The sequence below is a fragment of the Pristiophorus japonicus genome, chromosome 13, assembly GCF_044704955.1.
Source record: "Pristiophorus japonicus isolate sPriJap1 chromosome 13, sPriJap1.hap1, whole genome shotgun sequence".
Taxonomy (NCBI): Eukaryota; Metazoa; Chordata; class Chondrichthyes; family Pristiophoridae; genus Pristiophorus; species Pristiophorus japonicus.
The window spans coordinates 71,738,096-71,758,390 of NC_091989.1; the positions used below are offsets into that span (position 1 = coordinate 71,738,096).

A 20,295-nucleotide genomic window follows, 5' to 3' on the forward strand; every position below is an offset into this window, starting at 1 on the left:
GGGGGGAGAGAGAGACGGGATGGGAGAGAGAAACGGGGTGGGAGAGAGAGACGGGGGGGGAAGAGAGACGGGGGGGGGAAGATAGACGGGGAGGAGGAGAAGAGAGACGGGGAGGGGGAGAAGAGAGACGGGGAGGGGGAGAAGAGAGACGGGGAGGGGGAGAAGAGAGACGGGGAGGGGGAGAGAGACGGGGGGGGAGAGAGAGAGAGACGGGGGGGGAGAGAGAGAGACGGGGGGGGAGAGAGAGAGACGGGGGGGGTGAGAGACGGGGGGGGGGGGAGAGACGGGGGGGGGAGAGAGACGGGGGAGGGGGAGACGGGGTTGGAGGGGGAGACGGGGGGAGAGAGAGACGGGGTGGGGAGAGAGACGGGGGGGGGGAAGAGAGAGACGGGGGGAGGGGAAGAGAGAGACGGGGGGAGAGAGACGGGGTGGGGGGGAGAGAGAGAGACGAGGGAAGAGAGAGACGGGGGAGGGAGAGAGAGACGGGGGAGGGAGAGAGAGAGAGATGGGGGGGGAAGAGAGAGATGGGGGGGAAGAGAGAGATGGGGGGTGAAGAGCGAGACGGGGGGACGAGAGAGATGGGGGTGGGGGAATGAGAGAGATGGGGGCGAGAGAGATTGGGGGGAGGAAAGAGAGAGACGGGGGGGAAGAGAGAGACGGGGGGAAGCGAGAGATGGAGTGGGGGAAGAGACAGACAGGGTGGGGGAAGAGACAAACGGGGTGGGGGAAGAGACAGACGAGGTGGGCGAAGAGACAGACGGAGGGGAGGGGGGGAGAGAGACAGTGGGGGGGGGGGGAAGAGATGGGGACGGCGGGTGGAGGAAGAGAGATGGAGGGCCGGGGGAGGCGTGGACTTGGGCTGGGGACTGGGTGGGGGTAAGGTCAGAAACTTGGCTGGGATGGGGTCAGGAACTTATGCTGGATTGGGGAGCTCTATTCTCTCTGGGGTCTGAAGTCAGAATGGCTCGAATTACACTTTGCAAAGTCACTCAGAACTTGGGCTGGGCGGATTCGGTTATACATTCCAAAGAAAGTTCTGGGTATGGCTTATCCTCCAAGGGGACCAATCAGCAATCAGGTCGTATGATAATGGAGAGCAATGCAGAGCATTTTTCTAGTACAAATAGCTCGTCAAAAAAAAATCTAGACTGACACTCCAGAGCAGTGGTGAGGGAGTGCTGCACTGTCGGAGGTGCCGTTTTTCGGATGAGACGTTAACCCGAGGCTCCGTCTGCTCTCTCAGGTGGGCATAAAATATCTCATGATATTATTTCTAAGCAGGGGAGTTATCCCTGGTGTCCTGGCCAATATTTATCCCTCAATCAACATAACAAAAAAACGATTATCTGGTCATTATCACATTGCTGTTTGTGGGAGCTTGCTATGTGCAAGTTGGCTGCCGCATTTACCACATTACAACAGTGACCACTCTCCAAAAGTACTTAATTAGCTTTGAGATATCCGGTGATCATGAAAGGCGCTATATAAATTCAAGTCGAGGCACCCAAGTTCCTTTTCTGGCTCCCATGTTAGCTGACATTGTTAACAGTTCTCTCTCCTCAGGTACTGTTCTCCTCTCCCTCAAATCTGCCGTCGTCACCCCTCTCCTCAAAAAACCAACCCTCGACTCCTCCATCCTTGCAAGTTACCACCCCATCTCCAACCTCGCTTTCCTTGCCAAAGTCCTTGAATGTGTTGTCGCCTCCCAAATCTGTGCCCATCTTTCCAGCAATTCCATGTTTGAATCCGTCCAATCCGGTTTCCGCGCCTGCCACAGTACCGAGTCGGTTCTCATCAAAGTCACAAATGATTGTGACAAGGCAAACTAACCCTCCTCGTCCTCCATTACTTGTCTGCAGACTATCCTTCTCCAACGTCTCGCTACCGTCATCCAGCTGAGTGGGACTGTACTCGCCTGTTCCATTCTTATCGATCTAATCGTAGCCAGAGAATCACCTGCAATGGCTTCTCTTCCCGCTCCCGCATCGTTACCTCTGGTGTCCCCCAAGGATCTATCCTTGGTCCCCTCATATTTCTCATCTACATGTTGTCCCTTTGGCGACATCATCCGGAAACACAGCGTCAGTTTCCACATGTACGCAGATGACACCCAGCTCTACCTCACTAGCACTTCCCTCGACCCCTTCACGGCCTCTAAATTATCAGACTACTTGTCCGATATGCAGTTCTGGTTGAGCAGAAATGTTCTCCAATTGAATATTGGGAAGACCAAAGCCATTGTTTTCTGTCCCCGCCACAAACTCCGTTCCCTAGCCACTGACTCCATCCCTCTCCCCAACTCCTGTCTGGGGCTGAACCACACTATTCGCAACCTTGGTGTTCTATTTGACCCTGAAATGAGCTTTCAATCACATATCCGCAGCATAACTAAGACCGCCTATTTCCACCTCCATAACATCGCCCATCTCCGTCCTTGCCTCAGCGCATCCGCTGCTGAAGCCCTCATCCGTGCCTTTTGTTACCTCTAGATTGGACTTTTCCAATGCACTCCTGGCTGCCCTCCCACATTCTACCCTACGTAAACTAGAGGCTGCCCGTGTCCTAACTCGCACCAAGTCCCGTTCACCCATTACCCCTGTGCTCGCTGACCTACATTGGCTTCCGGTTAAGCAACTCCTCCATTTCAAAATTCTCATCCTTATTTTCAAATCCCTCCATGGCCTCGCCCCTCCCTAGCTCTGTAATCTCCTCCAGCCCCACAACCCCAGAGATGTCTGCGCTCCTCTAATTCTGCCCTCGAGCATCGCTGATTATAACTGTTCAACCATTGGTGGCTGTGCCTTCTGTTGCCTAGGCCCAAAGCTCTGGAACTCCTTCGGTAAACCTCTCCACCTCTCTACCTCTCTACCTCTCTTTCCTCCTTCAAGACTCTCCTTAAAGCCTACCTGTTTGACCAAGCTTTTGGTCACCTGCGCTAATTTCTACTTATGCGGCTCGGTGTCAACTTTTTTTAATCTCAGTTCCCATGTCCATTTCGCACTAACAATTTCTGTCATGTCTATTTTCATCACAACCATCCACCACACCATGGTATTACTTTTAATCCAAACAGCTGATACGGTTTATCAATATACTTAGTCTCCCAAATACTACCGCTCCTCCAAGCTCTGTCTTCCAGTTCCATTACTCTAGATGGTGGTACATGTAACTGAGTTTCATTTAACGTGTTTGTATTTATTTTCTGTGCTCCCTTAGGCTGTCTGGTAAGTTTTATCTATAATTTATTTTACTTTTAGTTGCTGCCGCCTCTGCCTTAATCCTTTGCAAAATATATATAGTTCTTTCTTTCTTTTCCTCCACCAGTGCCTTTTACTTTTATTCCCATCTTGGGCCCGCACTGCCTATGACTCCTGGGCCCGCTTCCTGCCACCTGTCGGCCTCCTGCAGACGACCAACCCCCACCCCCCCGCCGCTCCAAACTCCTCCCCAGCCTGCTCCCCAATATTCCCAGACATGGGTCCAATTTACTGGTTCTTGTATGTCCTAGCAGTCATGCCAAGCGTGCTGGGAGTCCCTGGCCAAAGAACGCCCTAAGTGGAGAAAGTGCATCTGGGAAGGCGCTGAGCACCTCGAGTCTCATCGGCGAGAGCATGCAGAAATCAAGCGCAGGCAGCGGAAAGAGCATGCGGCAAACCAGTCCCAGCCACCCCTTCCCTCAACGACTGTCTGTCCCACCTGTGACAGGGACTGTGGTTCTCGTATTGGACTGTTCAGCCACCTGAGAACTCATGTTAAGAGTGGAAGCAAGCCTTCCTCGATTCCGAGGGACTGCCTATGATGATGATGGTGATGATGCTTTTTGCTCCATTCAGGCCAGAACCTGCACCTCCCTTCCTGTTCTGGCCTGTCCGCCACATGGCTCCTCCTGTACCATGTGGGAACTCAGGGACACTTCCGGTGTCCCTGGCGACTACGTGTGCGGGAAGTGTATCCGCCTTGAGCTCCTGACGGTCCGCGTTGCAGAATTGGAGCTGAGGGTGGATTCACTCTGGAGCATCCACGATGCTGAGAATGACGTGAGTATCACGTGTAGTGAGTTGGTCTTACCGCAGGAGAAGGGTCCACAGCCAGATAGGGAATGGAAGACCAGCAGGAAGAGTAGTGCAAGGAAGGTAGTGCAGGGGTCCCCTGTGGTCATCCCCCTGCAAAACAGATACACCGCTTTGAGTACTGTTGGGGGGGATGACTCATCAGGGGAGGGCAGCAGCAGCCAAGTTCATGGCACCGTGGCTGGCTCTGCTGCACAGGAGGGCAGGAAAAAGAGTGGGAGCGCGATAGTGATAGGGGATTCAATGGTGAGGGGAATAGATAGGCGTTTTTGCGGCCGCAACCGAGACTCCAGGATGGTATGTTGCCTCCCTGGTGCAAGGGTCAAGGATGTCTCGGAGCGGGTGCAGGACATTCTGAAATGGGAGGGAGAACAGCCAGTTGTCGTGGTACACATTGGTACCAACGACATAGGTAAAAAAAGGGATGAGGTCCTACGAAACTAATTTAAGGAGCTAGGAGCTAAATTAAAAAGTAGGACCTCAAAAGTAGTAATCTCGGGATTGCTACCAGTGCCATGTGCTAGTCAGAGTAGGAATCGCAGGATAGCGCAGATGAATACGTGGCTTGAGCAGTGGTGCAGCAGGGAGGGATTCAAATTCCTGGGGCATTGGAACCGGTTCTGGGGGAGTTGGGACCAGTACAAACCGGACGGTCTGCACCTGGGCAGGACCGGAACCAATGTCCTAGGGGGAGTGTTTGCTAGTGCTGTTGGGGAGGAGTTAAACTAATATGGCAGGGGGATGGGAACCAATGCAGGGAGACAGAGGGAGACAAAAAGGAGGCAAAAGCAAAAGACAGAAAGGAGATGAGGAAAAGTGGAGGGCAGAGAAACCCAAGGCAAAGAACAAAAAGGGCCACTGTACAGCAAAATTCGAAAAGGACAAAGGGTGTTAAAAAAACAAGCCTGAACGCTTTGTGTCTTAATGCAAGGAGTATCCGCAATAAGGTGGATGAATTAACTGTGCAAATAGATGTTAACAAATATGATGTGATTGGGATTACAGAGACGTGGCTCCAGGATGATTAGGGCTGGGAACTCAACATCCAGGGGTATTCAACATTCAGGAAGGATAGAATAAAAGGAAAAGGAGGTGGGGTAGCATTGCTGGTTAAAGAGGAGATTAATGCAATAGTTAGGAAAGACATTAGCTTGGATGATGTGGAATCTATATGGGTAGAGCTGCAGAACACCAAAGGACAAAAATCGTTAGTGGGAGTTGTGTACAGACCTCCAAACAGTCGTAGTGATGTTGGGGAGGGCATCAAACAGGAAATTAGGGGTGCATGCAATAAAGGTGCAGCAGTTATAATGGGTGACTTTAATATGCACATAGATTGGGCTAGCCAAACTGGAAGCAATACGGTGGAGGAGGATTTCCTGGAGTGCATAAGGGATGGTTTTCTAGACCAATATGTCGAGGAACCAACTAGGGGGGAGGCCATCTTAGACTGGGTGTTGTGTAATGAGAGAGGAATAATTAGCAATCTCATTGTGCGAGGCCCCTTGGGGAAGAGTGACCATAATATGGTGGAATTCTGCATTAGGATGGAGAATGAAACAGTTAATTCAGAGACCATGGTCCAGAACTTAAAGAAGGGTAACTTTGAAGGTATGAGGCGTGAATTGGCTAGGATAGATTGGCGAATGATACTTAAGGGGTTGACTGTGGATGGGCAATGGCAGACATTTAGAGACCGCATGGGTGAATTACAACAATTGTACATTCCTGTCTGGCGTAAAAATAAAAAAGGGAAGGTGGCTCAACCGTGGCTATCTAGGGAAATCAGGGATAGTATTAAAGCCAAGGAAGTGGCATACAAATTGGCCAGAAACAGCAGCGAACCCGGGGACTGGGAGAAATTTAGAACTCAGCAGAGGAGGACAAAGGGTTTGATTAGGGTAGGGAAAATGGAGTACGAGAAGAAGCTTGCAGGGAACATTAAGGAGGATTGCAAAAGTTTCTATAGGTATGTAAAGAGAAAAAGGTTAGTAAAGACAAACGTAGGTCCCCTGCAGTCAGAATCAGGGGAAGTCATAACGGGGAACAAAGAAATGGCAGACCAATTGAACAAGTACTTTGGTTCGGTATTCACTAAGGAGGACACAAACAACCTTCCGGATATAAAAGGGGTCAGAGGGTCTAGTAAGGAGGAGGAACTGAGGGAAATCTTTATTAGTCGGGAAATTGTGTTGGGGAAATTGATGGGATTGAAGGCCGATAAATCCCCAGGGCCTGATGGACTGCATCCCAGAGTACTTAAGGAGGTGGCCTTGGAAATAGCGGATGCATTGACAGTCATTTTCCAACATTCCATTGACTCTGGATCAGTTCCTATCGAGTGGAGGGTAGCCAATGTACCCCCACTTTTTAAAAAAGGAGGGAGAGAGAAAACAGGGAATTATAGACCGGTCAGCCTGACCTCAGTAGTGGGTAAAATGATGGAATCAATTATTAAGGATGTCATAGCAGCGCATTTGGAAAATGGTGATCTGATAGGTCCAAGTCAGCATGGATTTGTGAAAGGGAAATCATGCTTGACAAATCTTCTGGAGTTTTTTGAGGATGTTTCCAGTAAAGTGGACAAAGGAGAACCAGTTGATGTGGTATATTTGGACTTTCAGAAGACTTTCGACAAGGTCCCACACAAAAGATTAATGTGCAAAGTTAAAGCACATGGGATTGGGGGTAGTGTGCTGATCTGGATTGAGAACTGGTTGTCAGACAGGAAGCAAAGAGTAGGAGTAAATGGGTACTTTTCAGAATGGCAGGCAGTGACTAGTGGGGTACCGCAAGGTTCTGTGCTGGGGCCCCAGCTGTTTACATTGTACATTAATGATTTAGATGAGGGGATTAAATGTAGTATCTCCAAATTTGCAGATGACACTAAGTTGGGTGGCAGTGTGAGCTGCGAGGAGGATGCTATGAGGCTGCAGAGTGACTTGGATAGGTTAGGTGAGTGGGCAAATAAATGGCAGATGAAGTATAATGTGGATAAATGTGAGGTTATCCACTTTGGTGGTAAAAACAGAGAGACAGACTATTATCTGAATGGTGACAGATTAGGAAAAGGGGAGGTGCAACAAGACCTGGGTGTCATGGTACATCAGTCATTGAAGGTTGGCATGCAGGTACAGCAGGCGGTTAAGAAAGCAAATGGCATGTTGGCCTTCATAGCGAGGGGATTTGAGTACAGGGGCAGGGAGGTATTGCTACAGTTTTACAGGGCCTTGGTGAGGTCACACCTGGTGTATTGTGTACAGTTTTGGTCTCCTAACTTGAGGAAGGACATTCTTGCTATTGAGGGAGTGCAGCGAAGATTCACCAGACTGATTCCCGGGATGGTGGGACTGACCTATCAAGAAAGACTGGATCAACTGGGCTTGTATTCACTGGAGTTCAGAAGAATGAGAGGGGACCTCATAGAAACGTTTAAAATTCTGACGGGTTTAGACAGGTTAGATGCAGGAAGAGTGTTCCCAATGTTGGGGAAGTCCAGAACCAGGGGTCACAGTCTAAGGATAAGGAGTAAGCCATTTAGGACCGAGATGAGGAGAAACTTCTTCACCCAGAGAGTGGTGAACCTGTGGAATTCTCTACCACAGAAAGTAGTTGAGGCCAATTCACTAAATATATTCAAAAGGGAGTTAGATGAAGTCCTTACTACTCGGGGGATCAAGGGGTATGGCGAGAAAGCAGGAAGGGGGTACTGAAGTTTCATGTTCAGCCAAGAACTCATTGAATGGCGGTGCAGGCTAGAAGGGCTGAATGGCCTGCTCCTGCACCTATTTTCTATGTTTCTATGTTTCTACCACTGTCCCAGCCCTGCTGCTCAATCTTCACTGATTTTCCTGGGAAAAAGTGCATTTTAGATTTGATTGCGCTTATAATATATTTACCAACATGAGAGGCACAGTGAGTGCTTTGAGGATGAAAGTGTTGGTTGCCCAGCTCAAGTGCCGGGAAACTGGTGATGGTGACGCAGTAGGCCTGGTAGCAGTTGGAAAAAAGCTTTGTGGTACGGATACCGGATACTGAAAAATCACCCGCCCGAAACTCAAGAGTACCTAAACATAGCAACAATGGTGATAACAGGTAGTATTTTTTTAAAGTTTTTTGTAAAGCAATTTCAGATGTAGTAATGTCGTTTTTGTAAAGGGCTGTGACCTGTTCAGAGGTTAAATAACGCCACTAATTAGGTTTGTTAACCAACTGTCAATCTATATTGGTTTATGTTTGGAAAAAAGTGCAAGTCATCATTTCTTAACAAATCTCGTGATTTTTGAAGAGTTTTTCTCCTGATTTATGATGCGTTAGGGGTGGCAATACTGAAGGTCAATCTAGTTTGCTTAAAAACGCAAGGGGCTTGGAAATTATGGTGTGTATTTATCCAACTGTTGAGTCACAACAAAGTGGTGCACATATCCACTGTTCTGTGGGGACAAACCATGGTGATATTGTGCTTTTCAGCAGCATTACACAAGGAGAGCAGGTTGCAGATTATTGAATAAAAGGTTATCCCTGAAACATTCATTCATTCTTTCTTTCTTCCCTCCCTCCCTTTGCTGCACAGATGTTGCCTGACTTGCAGAATTGTTTGCAGCATTGATGCTTTTGCTTTATTTTCTTTATTTTCTGACACACACACTTTCATTTGTAGCAGTGTGTACACACACACACAGCCCCATCCAAGCAACCTTCTGCGCTTTGGTTCAAGGAAGCCAGCCAGAGCCCCCCTCCCCCCGGTGCACCTCGGGAGTTGTAGTTCGACCGCGCGGGCAGCTGACGGGCACCGGCCGCCGCCGGACTACATTACCCAGGAGTCCGCGCTGCTCGTGACGCACGCGGAAGTGGGGGAAGGGAGACACACAAAAAAAAGAAGCGAAAGCACTCGGCCGCAGTTTTTGTGGGAAGACCGAGAGAGAGAAAAAAAAGCCGAGAGTGGAAACAATCCCCGTGTAAACATCGGGCGTCAATGAAAAGCATGCTCCCCAGGCGTATCAGCAAGGTAGGGAAAAGCAAGCTATGATGAATATTTTTATTACCTGTTGTGAGGCGGCCGGGGATTTTTCTCTCACTTCCTTTTCGGCGGCTGAAAGCCTGAAGAGAAAGAGCCTCATGGCGGCAGGCCGCGCTTTGTGGGCGGGAGAGAGAGAGAGAGAGAGAGAGAGACACACACAGACCAGTGCGGAAGGCCTGAGGCGGCCAGTCGCAGGACCTGAGGCCTACACGGCCTGGGTCAGGCGTTGGGTCCGCCGGAGTAGGCCGCCGCCGCGGGTTGCGCCATAGAGCCCTCGGGGGGGCGCTGGAAGTGACTGCAGGCGGCGGGTGGGGCACTCTGTGTTTGCGGGGGGAAGAGGACGACACCCCACGGAGCCCGAGCACGGCTCGAGCCGCCGGAGGGAGGGAGGGGATGGCGGCGGTTGACTTGAGGTGGTGCCCCGCCAACGGCCGGCAGTCGGGGCCGGCTCGTGACTGGGGGAGGTAATGGGGTGGGGGTAATTGGGGGAGTAGGTAATATGGTGGGGAGAAAGGGTTGAGGTTGGGGGGGGGGGTAACGTGGTGGGGAGAAAGGGTCGGGGTGGGGGGGGTAACATGGTGGGGAGAAGGGGTGGGGGGGGTAACATGGTGGGGAGAAGGGGTGGGGGGGGTAATGTGGTGGGGAGAAAGGGTGGGGGGGTAATGTGGTGGGGAGAAAGGGTGGGGGGGGTAATGTGGTGGGGAGAAAGGGTGGGGGGGGTAACGTGGTGGGGAGAAAGGGTGGGGGGGGTAACGTGGTGGGGAGAAAGGGTGGGGGGGGTAACGTGGTGGGGAGAAAGGGTGGGGGGGGTAACGTGGTGGGGAGAAAGGGTGGGGGGGGTAACGTGGTGGGGAGAAAGGGTGGGGGGGGTAACGTGGTGGGGAGAAAGGGTGGGGGGGGTAACGTGGTGGGGAGAAAGGGTGGGGGGGGTAACGTGGTGGGGAGAAAGGGTGGGGGGGGTAACGTGGTGGGGAGAAAGGGTGGGGGGGGTAACGTGGGGGGGGTAACGTGGTGGGGAGAAAGGGTGGGGGGGGTAACGTGGTGGGGAGAAAGGGTGGGGGGGGTAACGTGGTGGGGAGAAAGGGTGGGGGGGGTAACGTGGTGGGGAGAAAGGGTCGGGGTGGGGGGGTAACGTGGTGGGGAGAAAGGGTCGGGGTGGGGGGGTAACGTGGTGGGGAGAAAGGGTCATGGTGGGGAGAAAGGGTCATGGTGGGGAGAAAGGGTCATGGTGGGGAGAAAGGGTCATGGTGGGGAGAAAGGGTCATGGTGGGGAGAAAGGGTCGAGGTGGGGGGGTAATATGGTGGGGAGAAAGGGTCATGGTGGGGAGAAAGGGTCGAGGTGGGGGGGTAATATGGTGGGGAGGAAGGGTCGGGGTGGGGGGGGGTAATATGGTGGAGAGAAAGGGGGGGTAATATGGTGGAGAGAAAGGGGGGTAATATGGTGGAGAGAAAGGGGGGGGTAATATGGTGGAGAGAAAGGGGGGGGTAATATGGTGGAGAGAAAGGGGGGGGTAATATGGTGGGGAGAAAGGGGGGGGTAATATGGTGGGGAGAAAGGGTCGGGGTAATATGGTGGGGAGAAAGGGTCGGGGTGGGGGGGGGTAATATGGTGGGGAGAAAGGGTCGGGGTAATATGGTGGGGAGAAAGGGGTGGGGGGGGGGTAATATGGTGGGGAGAAAGGGTCGGGGTGGGGGGGGTTAATATGGTGGGGAGAAAGGGTCGGGGTGGGGGGGGTTAATATGGTGGGGAGAAAGGGTCGGGGTGGGGGGGGTAATATGGTGGGGAGAAGGGGTGGGGGGGGTAATATGGTGGGGAGAAAGGGTCGGGGTGGGGGGGGTAATATGGTGGGAGAAAGGGTCGAGTTTGGAGGAGAGCGGTGGGGTTGAAGGCCAGGGTGCTTCAGTTCTATCCGGGGCAGGACCCGGTGAACCCCAGTGTCGGCGGCGGCCGTTTTCGGATAAGTGCCGTGCTGGTGGATGGCGACGGGACAATTTGCTACAGCAAATGGGGAAACTGCAAGGTGGGGGGTGCTTCTTGACTTGTTCACACACGATGTGACGGGGAATCGACCTCTGCCATTTTAAAATCCAATTGAGTGACATTTAACCATTGAAGGCTGCTGCTGGGTCATGTTTCTGTTTTGGCTGCAGTGGAAGCTTTGAGAAATTTATATCGTCACCTCACCCTTCATCTTGAAAATTGTCCAGGTTCTGCCTTTTGGGCACGGCTCCTGGAAATTTGCTGGCCTGTCCTGATCATTTTCTGCTTGTCTACTTTATTTTCCTTTTTTATATAAATAAAAGTAGTTGTTAGAATTAACAAGGGTGACTGTAATGTAGCAGAATGCTGCTAAGAGTGTGAGGACATGCATTTACATTCCAGTGTTAACTGTGGCTCGATGGGTAGCACACACTCCTCTGAGTCAGAAAGTTGTGGGTTTAAGTCCCACTCCTGGGACTTGAGCAAATAAATCTAGACTGACACTCCAGTGCAGTGCTGAGGGAGTGCTGCACTATTGGAGGTGCCATCTTTCGGATGAGACGTTAAACCAAGGCCCTGTCTGCTCTCAGGTAGACGTAAAAGATCCCATGGCACTGTTTTAAGGAAGAACAGGGGAGTTATCCCCGGTGTTCTGGCCAATATTTATCCCTCAATCAACATCACAAAAAAAACATTGTCAGATTGCTGTTTGTGGGAGCTTGCTTGTGTGCAAATTTGCTGCCGTGTTTCCCACATTACAACAATGAATACACTTCAAAAGTACTTCATTGTGATGTCCAGTGGTCGTGAAAGGCGCTATATAAATGCAAGTCTTTTAGTAAAGCAGAATAGGGTTTTTTTACTTGGAGATACTATATAAATACATATGGTAAAGGTCCAAACTGAAACACATTAAGATAGTCACATCCCAGTTTTTTAAGGGAGCATGACATCACGCTCAAAGGAGTTGTTGCAATTTGGCATGATATTGCACAATAAGGGAAGTGCTTTGTGATGCACATTGCTTGAGTAGGTAAACTCCTAATACAGAAGTGCAAAACTGCAGATGCTGGAAATATGAAATAAAAACAGTGCTGGAAACACTCAGTGGGGCAGGGAGCATCAGGCAGAACTTATGATGAAAGTTCATCAACCTGAAACGTTAACTCTGTTTCTATTTCCACAGATGCTGCCTGACCTGCTGAGTATTTTTATGGGTAGATAAACTATTCAGTTACATAACACAGAAAGAGACTATTGGTCTGTGCCAGTGTTTGTGTACACTGTTCATAACACAAGAATTAGGAGCAGTAGTAGGCCATTCGGCCCCTCAAGCCTGCTCCACCATTCAATAAGATCATGGCTGATCTTCAACCTTAACTTCACATTCCTGCCCGATCCCCATCTTTCTGTTCACCTATCTTAGCTGAAGAGCACACATTTCTTGGACTAAGTACTTCATTCCGCAACTGAATGTTTTATATACTTTTGGGTCGATAAATAAAGTGTAAGCTACAGAATGAATTACTCAGGCCATCAGCAAGCCAAGCGTGTGCTAAAGACCAGCAGGTTAACACAATAAAGGCACTTTGCTCAGTGAAGAGATAAGGGCATCTAAGGAGAGGAAATACACTTTTAATCAAAAATTTCAGTCAGCCAAATGTACATTGGGAAAGACCATCTACAGTCGGCAATGCAATGCATGACTAATTCAAGACTAGGTCTGTAAGTGATGTCAACAACAGGCAGTTGACCTGGTATTCTTAAATGACTCAGACAACGTACAGAAAATGGAATTCATAATACCCTTGGGGAGTGCAACCACTGGGTTCCATGTGATCGGTGATTCAGAAATACTGAAGACCAGGATCATGCAGCACAATTACCCAAGATCAGTAAGCTCAGACTGAAAAACGGTAACCCTAACTGGAATAATTAAGGGGAAGTGAGATAAGTACTTAAGGGAGAAAGGGATAAAAGATAGTGATAGGGTGAGAGGAGGCTCGTGTGGAGCATAAATATAGGCAGACCAGTTGGGCCAAATGGCCTGCTCTAAATTCTACGTAATTACATTGCAAGCGAAATAAAGGAAATTAAAAGTGAAAGAGGAAATATTACCTCCATTAGTCAAACAAAGGGGAAGGGGTTCCTTGGGATGGATATAATATGCAGAAACACATCAAAAGGCTGATCAGAAGGGCAAACAAAAGCAACTTCTCTGGAGATGGAGGAAATAGCACACCTGTGGAGGATAACCGGGGTTGGATCAGTATTGCAATAGCAGGAGGGTAGTTAGTTACAGATGAACTTGAAACTGAGGATGAACATGCAATAGTAAACATTAGAATGCTTACTTCCTCAAAAGTATTCACCTGGGGTGACTCCATCCTCCTCAACAAGAAAGTCCCTGACAAGCTGAAAGGGCTTAAGGGTTCGATGGTATTTATTGCAATGTGCTGCGATTGATTTGGGAGCTTTGAGAGGCAATGATGCTCATTGAGGGAGATTGAGGACACTGGGCAAGTATCAGACCAGGAACGGGAATGTAATGCTCTTATTCAAAAAGGGTGGCGAACCAGAATGGAGCATTGACAGACTTGTTAGTTTTACCTCAATTTGTTTTACATGTAAAATAATGGAATTGACTTTCTGGAGTAAACTAGAGTATCAATATGTACAACATAATAGACAGCAGTCATTGTGTCTTTAGAAGAGGAAGATTCTGTCTGACCAAGCTCGAAGTTGTTTGAGGAAGTGACAACCCAAGTAAATCCTATGATGTGTATTTAGACTTCCAAATGACGTTTTATAAAGTTCCATATGAAAGACTTCTTGGGGAGTTCAGGGTAAGACTTGTTAATGGATAAGAAATTGGCTGAAGGGTTAGAGGAGTGGAGGTTACTATCAGGGTAAAGTAGATTAGGGAGCCAGGATTTGGTTATCATAGAATCATGCAGCACAGAAGTACGCCATCCAGCCCATCGTGTCTGCCGGCTCTTTGAAAACCACTCCAATTATTCCCACTCCCAATCACTTCCCCCAGCCCTTCAAATTTCTCCTTTTCAAATATCCAATTCCCTTTTGAAAGTTACTATTGAATCTGCTTCCCTTTCAGGCCATACATTCCAAATCATCATAACTCGCTGTATTTATTTTAAAAAATTCTCATCTTGCCCTCGTTTTTTTGTTAGGACCACTGCCGTTTCTAGTATGCATCAATAGATTGGATTCAGAGCCTAAATACAAGTTATTTAAATTTGCAGACCGTATCAACTGGGAAAGGAAAGTGGAATGGTAAGAGGCAGCCCAAAGATTACAGAATGAATTAAACAAAATATGCGAGTGGGCTGAACAGCGACAGATGATTTAATGCAAAGTATTGCACATTGGTTGGAAAAAACGGGTGACATACGTTCTTCGTGAATTATGCTGAATTAGCTACGGGTGAACTTGAATAAGGTAGATGGAGAGAAGCATTTTTTTTTCTGGTGGGAGAGTCCAGAACCTTAAAATTAGCTAGGCCACTCGGGTCATATCGGGACTCCCTTCTTCACAGAATGGGTAATGGAAATCTGTAAAACTCTCTCAAAAAGCTGTTGAGGCTAGGTCGATTTTGAATATTTAAAAACTGAGATTGATAAATTTTTGTCATGCAAGGGATATGGAACCAAGGTGGATAAATGGAGTTAAGGTACTGATCAACCATGACCTAGTTAAATTCATGAGGAAGTCGTGATCAAGCTGTGCAATGTTCTGGTCAGACTGCATCATAACTAGTATGTCCAGTTCTGGTTGCCAAGAAGCAAGGGAGATATTCAGCTGCTGAATTTAATATCAAATGTCATTACTTTAATAGCAAAAGGCTTTTGGTGTATTACTGTTTGGATACATTTTTCAAAAAAAGTTTGCAGACAAAATCAGTTTGAAAAACTAGTTGTATTTAATTTTAGATATTACCCCCTCAGTTGGCACTTGGCTTATCTGCTCTGCTCAGGGGATTCCTGGAGAATGTTATACCTAGGAGTAGAGTTTCTGCTTTGGGTGCAATTGGAGAGGCCAGTTTTCCACTGCAGTAACAGCATGACGAATCCCAGATCTGACATGGCACGGGTTAAATGCACAATATTGAGCTGCTTTGTTGCTAAATGTCTTGAATTAACCTCAGGAACACCATCCAGAATTACATAGGGCTGGAAATTCATCATATTACCGCCCAGAAATGTGAATTTGATCCCCAAAAAATCGATTGCTGCCTACGGCCCCAAAAATGAAAATTTGATCACCAAGATCCATTTACTGCCCGCCCTAAATACTGTCTGAAAAGTAAGGTCTTACCTGATCTTAACCGATTTTAAGCAGACGGTGTGGGTGCAATTTTGAAAACTGGAGTATTTGATGAAAGGCTGCTGAGAGCTTAACACATAGAATTGAAAGCGATTTATTTTTTCAATTTCAACCCAATCCATGTACATCCCTCCTCCCCCCCCCCCCCCCCCCACCCCCCCCAGTCCAAGTGCTTGCCTCCCCCAGCCAAAGTCCCTCCTTACACCAGCGCACCTTTAAACCCCCCCCCCCACCCAAAACCATAGATGGAGCATTGTGTACGGATTGTTAACAGGTTTATTCGGTATGAAGTGAATAGTGACAGTGTCGTGAATTCTGGATTTCATCCACTCCAACGTAAGAGCGTGTTCTGTCTTCCCCGAGTTCCCCCCCCTCCCCTCCGAGTCTCCCTCAGAGGAAGGTTCAGAACATAGAATCATAGAATGATGCAGCACTGAAGGAGGCCATTTGGCCTAACATGCCTGTGCCAGCTCTTTGAAAGAACTCTCCTTTTAGTCCCACTTGTCTGTTCTTTCCTTCTAGTCCTGAAATTTTCTCTTCCAAGTATTTATCCAATTCCCTTTCGAATGTTACTGTTGAATCTGCTTCCACTACCCTTTCACACCAACTAGGCTGGCACTGCAGTACCGAGGGAGTGTTCTAATGTCGGAGGTGCTGTCCTTCAGCTGAGATGTTCAGTTGAGATCCAGTCTGCCTTCTCTAGGTGTAAAAGATCCTATGGCACTATTCAAAGAGCAGGGAAGTGCTCCCAGCATCCTGACCGAACCGTTATCCCTCAACCAACATCACAAAAAGACACAAAAACTGGCCATTCTTCTTTAAGTGACCTTGCTGTGCTCAAATTGCCTGCCATATTTGCAGACATAACAGCGACTACTCTTAAAGTAATTAACATTTAAAAACAAAAATGTTTTGGGATGTCTATTCGCACACGAGTGAATGGAGAAATAAACTTGATTATACGTAATAGAACTTGCATTTCTGTAGTGCCTTTTACCACCTCATCTACGACCCAAAGTGATTCCCAGCCGCTGAAGCACTTTGTATAGTCAGTTTTATAAGAAATATATTTATATATTCAAGTCCCAACATTTGGGTTAAGAGACGAGGTCGTCGTTAACTTGGGCCCGTATTCCTTGATTTATATTCACAGAGCAAAGTTCAGCTATCAAACGTGTTCAGTGAAACTTGGACACTGAATTGTTATTGCTGATCTAAAAGTGTTTACCTTTAGCCATGGGACCAGGTGCCCTTACACTAAGTTCGCAGCTTGGGGTCATACATGAGAACTGATTAGATATCCAAGGACTGGGAACGCCCATAGAACCTCAGTCCAACCAGAGTCAGTGTGTTCTGGAGAAGATGGGAACATTCTGCATCACTGTTGCTTTGGACTGATGTGGTTGTTGACCTTCGTTTTTGGGGTGAGCGCTGCAAGGGTGGTTCTCGTTCTCTCAGCAAATCAGTCAGCATCTGTGGAGATAACAGACAAGTTAGCATTTCAGGTGTAGACCCTTCCATCAAGTTGTCAATATTTTCTTTTTTGGTGCCATTTTGTTTTTATTCAAGTATTTTGCTTTGTTGCACGATGTCTTGCGACGGTAAGTGTTGAATCTGCTATCAATCGGATCCTTATCTCTTTCTTAACACCATTCATTAAATATGGCCTGTCTTTTTTTTTTCCCCTTCGAGCTTGTAAGGCCTTGCCTAAGCAATATCCAAGTATGCATTCTCTAGAAAAGAGAAGGTAGAGGTGTGGCTTAATAGAGGTCTTTAAAATGATTAGACATGGAGAAGATGTTCCACTGATGGAGAAATCCAAAACTAGGGGTTGTAAATCTTTAGCGAAGTTCTTCTGTTGGAGTTCTGGCCATTTGTAAATGCCCCAAGTTTTGCTGCTGTTGCATAGCTGCTTCATCAGACTCAGCTGCTTAAACTAAACTTTGTTTACTTCCATCTGTCAACATACAATATTTTTATGAATCCAGATCATCAGTAGGGAAATCGCACACTGATCCTTGCAGCTCTCCACTGCCCTGTCCCAACCCTATAGCACTTCCATAACTCGCCCCTTCCAAGGCACTCTATTCAGTGCGCCTCCTGACATCACTTCTAAAACTAGTGATCTCTTTCAGCCAATTCCTTTTCTACCTCCAAGTTTTAGTTTTGTTGCTCACTGCCTTAAGCAGCCATCCAGCACGGCTATTGGGACTTTCCAACATGTACTTGGGGTGTTGCTTCAAAAAGTCAGATGTTTATCAGTCAGGATATCCCTCTTTATCCATATTGACTGCCCTTTGCTATATTATTTTGGCAACTATTAAGAACATAAGAAATAGGAGCAGGAGTAGGCCATACGGCCCCTCGAGCCTGCTCCGCCATTCAATAAGATCATGGCTGATCTGATCATGGACTCGGCTTCACTTCCCTGCCCGCTCCCCATAACCCCATATCCCCTTATCGTTTAAGAAACTCTATTTCTGTCTTAAATTTATTCAATGTCCCAGCTTCTACAGCTCTCTGAAGCAGTGAATTCCACAGATTTGCAACCCTCAGAGAATATATTTCTCCTCATCTCAGTTTTAAATGGGTGGCCCCTTATTCTAATATCATTGCCTCTAATTCTAGTCTCCCCCATCAATGGAAACATCCTCTCTGCATACACCTTGTCAATCTCCCTCATAATCTTATACGGTTCGATAAGATCACCTCTCATTCTTCTGAATTCCAATGAGTAGAGGCCCAACCTACTCAACCTTTCCTCATAAGTCAACCCCCTCATCTCTGGAATCAACCTAGTGAACCTTCTCTGAACTGTCTCCAAAGCAAGTATATCCTTTCATAAATATGGAAACCAAAACTGCACGCGGTATTCCAGGTGTGGCCTCACCAATACCTTATATAGCTTTAGCAAGACTTCCCTTTTATACTCCATCCCCTTTGCAATAAAGGCCAAGATTCTATTGGCCTTCCTGATCACTTGCTGTACCTGCATACTATCCTTTTGTGTTTCATGCACAAGTATCCCCAGGTCCTGCTGTTCTGCAGCACTTTGCAATCTTTCTCTATTTAAATAATAACTTGCTCTTTGATTTTTTTTCTGCCAAAGTGCATGACCTCACACTTTCCGACATTATACTCCATCTGCCAGATTTTTGCCCACTCACTTAGCCTGTCTGTCCTTTAGCAGATTTTTTGTGTCCTCCTCACACACTGCTTTTCCTCCCACTTTTGTATCGTCAGCAAACTTGGCTAAATTACACTCAGCCCTTTTTCCAAGTCGTTTATATAGATTGTAAATAGTTGGGGTCCCAGCACTGATCCCTGCAGCACCCCACTAGTTACTGGTTGCCAACTAGAGAATGAACCATTTATCCCAACTCTCTGTTTTCTGTTAGTTAGCCAATCCTCTATCCATGTTAATATATTGCCCCCAACCCTGTGAACCTTTATCTTGTGCAGTAACCTTTTATGTGGCACCTTGTCAAATGCCTTCTGGAAGTGCAAATACACCACATACACTGGTTACCCTTTATCCACCCTGTTCGTTACATCCTCAAAGAATTCCAGCAAATTTGTCAAACATGACTTCCCCTTCATGAATCCATGCTGACTGTCTGACCGAATTTTGCTTTTCCAAATGTCCTGCTACTGCTTCTTTAATAATAGACTCCCAACATTTTCCCAAGCAGATGTTAGGCTAACTGGTCTATAGTTTCCTGCTTTTTGTCTGCCTCCTTTTTTAAATAAGGGCATTACATTTGCAGTTTTCCAATCTGCTGGGACCTTTCCAGAATCCAGAGAATTTTGGTAAATTACAACCAATGTATCCACTTCTCAAGACCCTAGGATACAAGCCATCAGGTCCAGGATTTATCTGCCTTTAGTCCCATTATCTTATTGAGTATCACCTCCTTTGATTGTGTTAAGTTCCTCCACCCCCGCCCCCCCCCCCCCCCCATAGCCCCTTGACTATCCACTGTTGGAATATTGTTGGTGTCCTCTACCGTAAAGACTGATTCAGAGTTTCTGCCATCTCCATGTTCCCCATTACTAATTCCCCGGTCTCATCCTCTAAAGGACCAACATTTACTTTTTATATACCTATAGAAACTCTTGCTATCTGTTTTTATATTTTGTGCTAGTTTACTTTCAGAGCCTATCTTCCCTTTCTTAATCATTTTTTGTCAATTTTTGCTAGCTTTTAAAAGCTTCCCAATCTTCTGTCCTCCCACTAGTTTTGGCCAATCTGCCCTCCATACTTTCATAGTCTCCTTTATTTAAGCTTAGTACGCTGATTAGAGATCCAACTTTCTCACCCTCCATCTGAATTTGAAATTCAACCGTGCTATGATCACTCATTCCGAGGAGATCCTTTACTACGAGATTGTTTATTAATCCTGTCTCATTACACAGGACCAAATCTAAGATAGCCTGCCCCCTGGTTGGTTCTGTTACATACTGCTCAAGGAACCCATCCCTTATGCAATCTATGAACTTCTTCTCAAGGCTACCCTGACCAGTTTGATTTGTCTAATCTATATGGAGGTTAAAATCACCCATGATTATTGCTGGTCCCTTTTTACAAGCCCCCACTATTTCCTGGTTTATGCTCCAACCAACAGAGGACACATGTAGGACAATTATATAGGTCTAATTGTTACTTGGGTTTGTTTTGTCATCCCTTTTGAAAATAGGGTGCTGTGTTGATCTATTTGCAATCCATTGAGATTCCTCCTGTATTCTTTGACTATCATAATGACAGTCGGCACTATGTAGGTTTCATTCCTTATCTCAATTAACATACTTGAGTATATACCATCTGTCTCTGAGGCCGTGCTGGGTTTGAGTGTCTGCAACCTTTTCGCCAGTGATGTCAA

At 47.3% G+C, this 20,295-nt stretch overlaps 1 protein-coding gene across 1 annotated transcript in view; it reads left to right on the forward strand.

Annotated features, from left to right (window-relative positions):
* The first annotated feature begins 8,912 nt into the window (after positions 1–8,912).
* LOC139278633 (ubiquitin-conjugating enzyme E2 N-like) overlaps positions 8,913–20,295 on the forward strand; it is a 40,287-nt gene continuing 28,904 nt past the window's right edge. Inside the window, exon 1 of the mRNA XM_070897640.1 lies at positions 8,913–9,078. Within this exon, the coding sequence (XP_070753741.1) occupies positions 9,046–9,078 (33 nt within the window). The 5' untranslated portion in view covers positions 8,913–9,045. The remainder of the gene's footprint in view (positions 9,079–20,295) is intronic.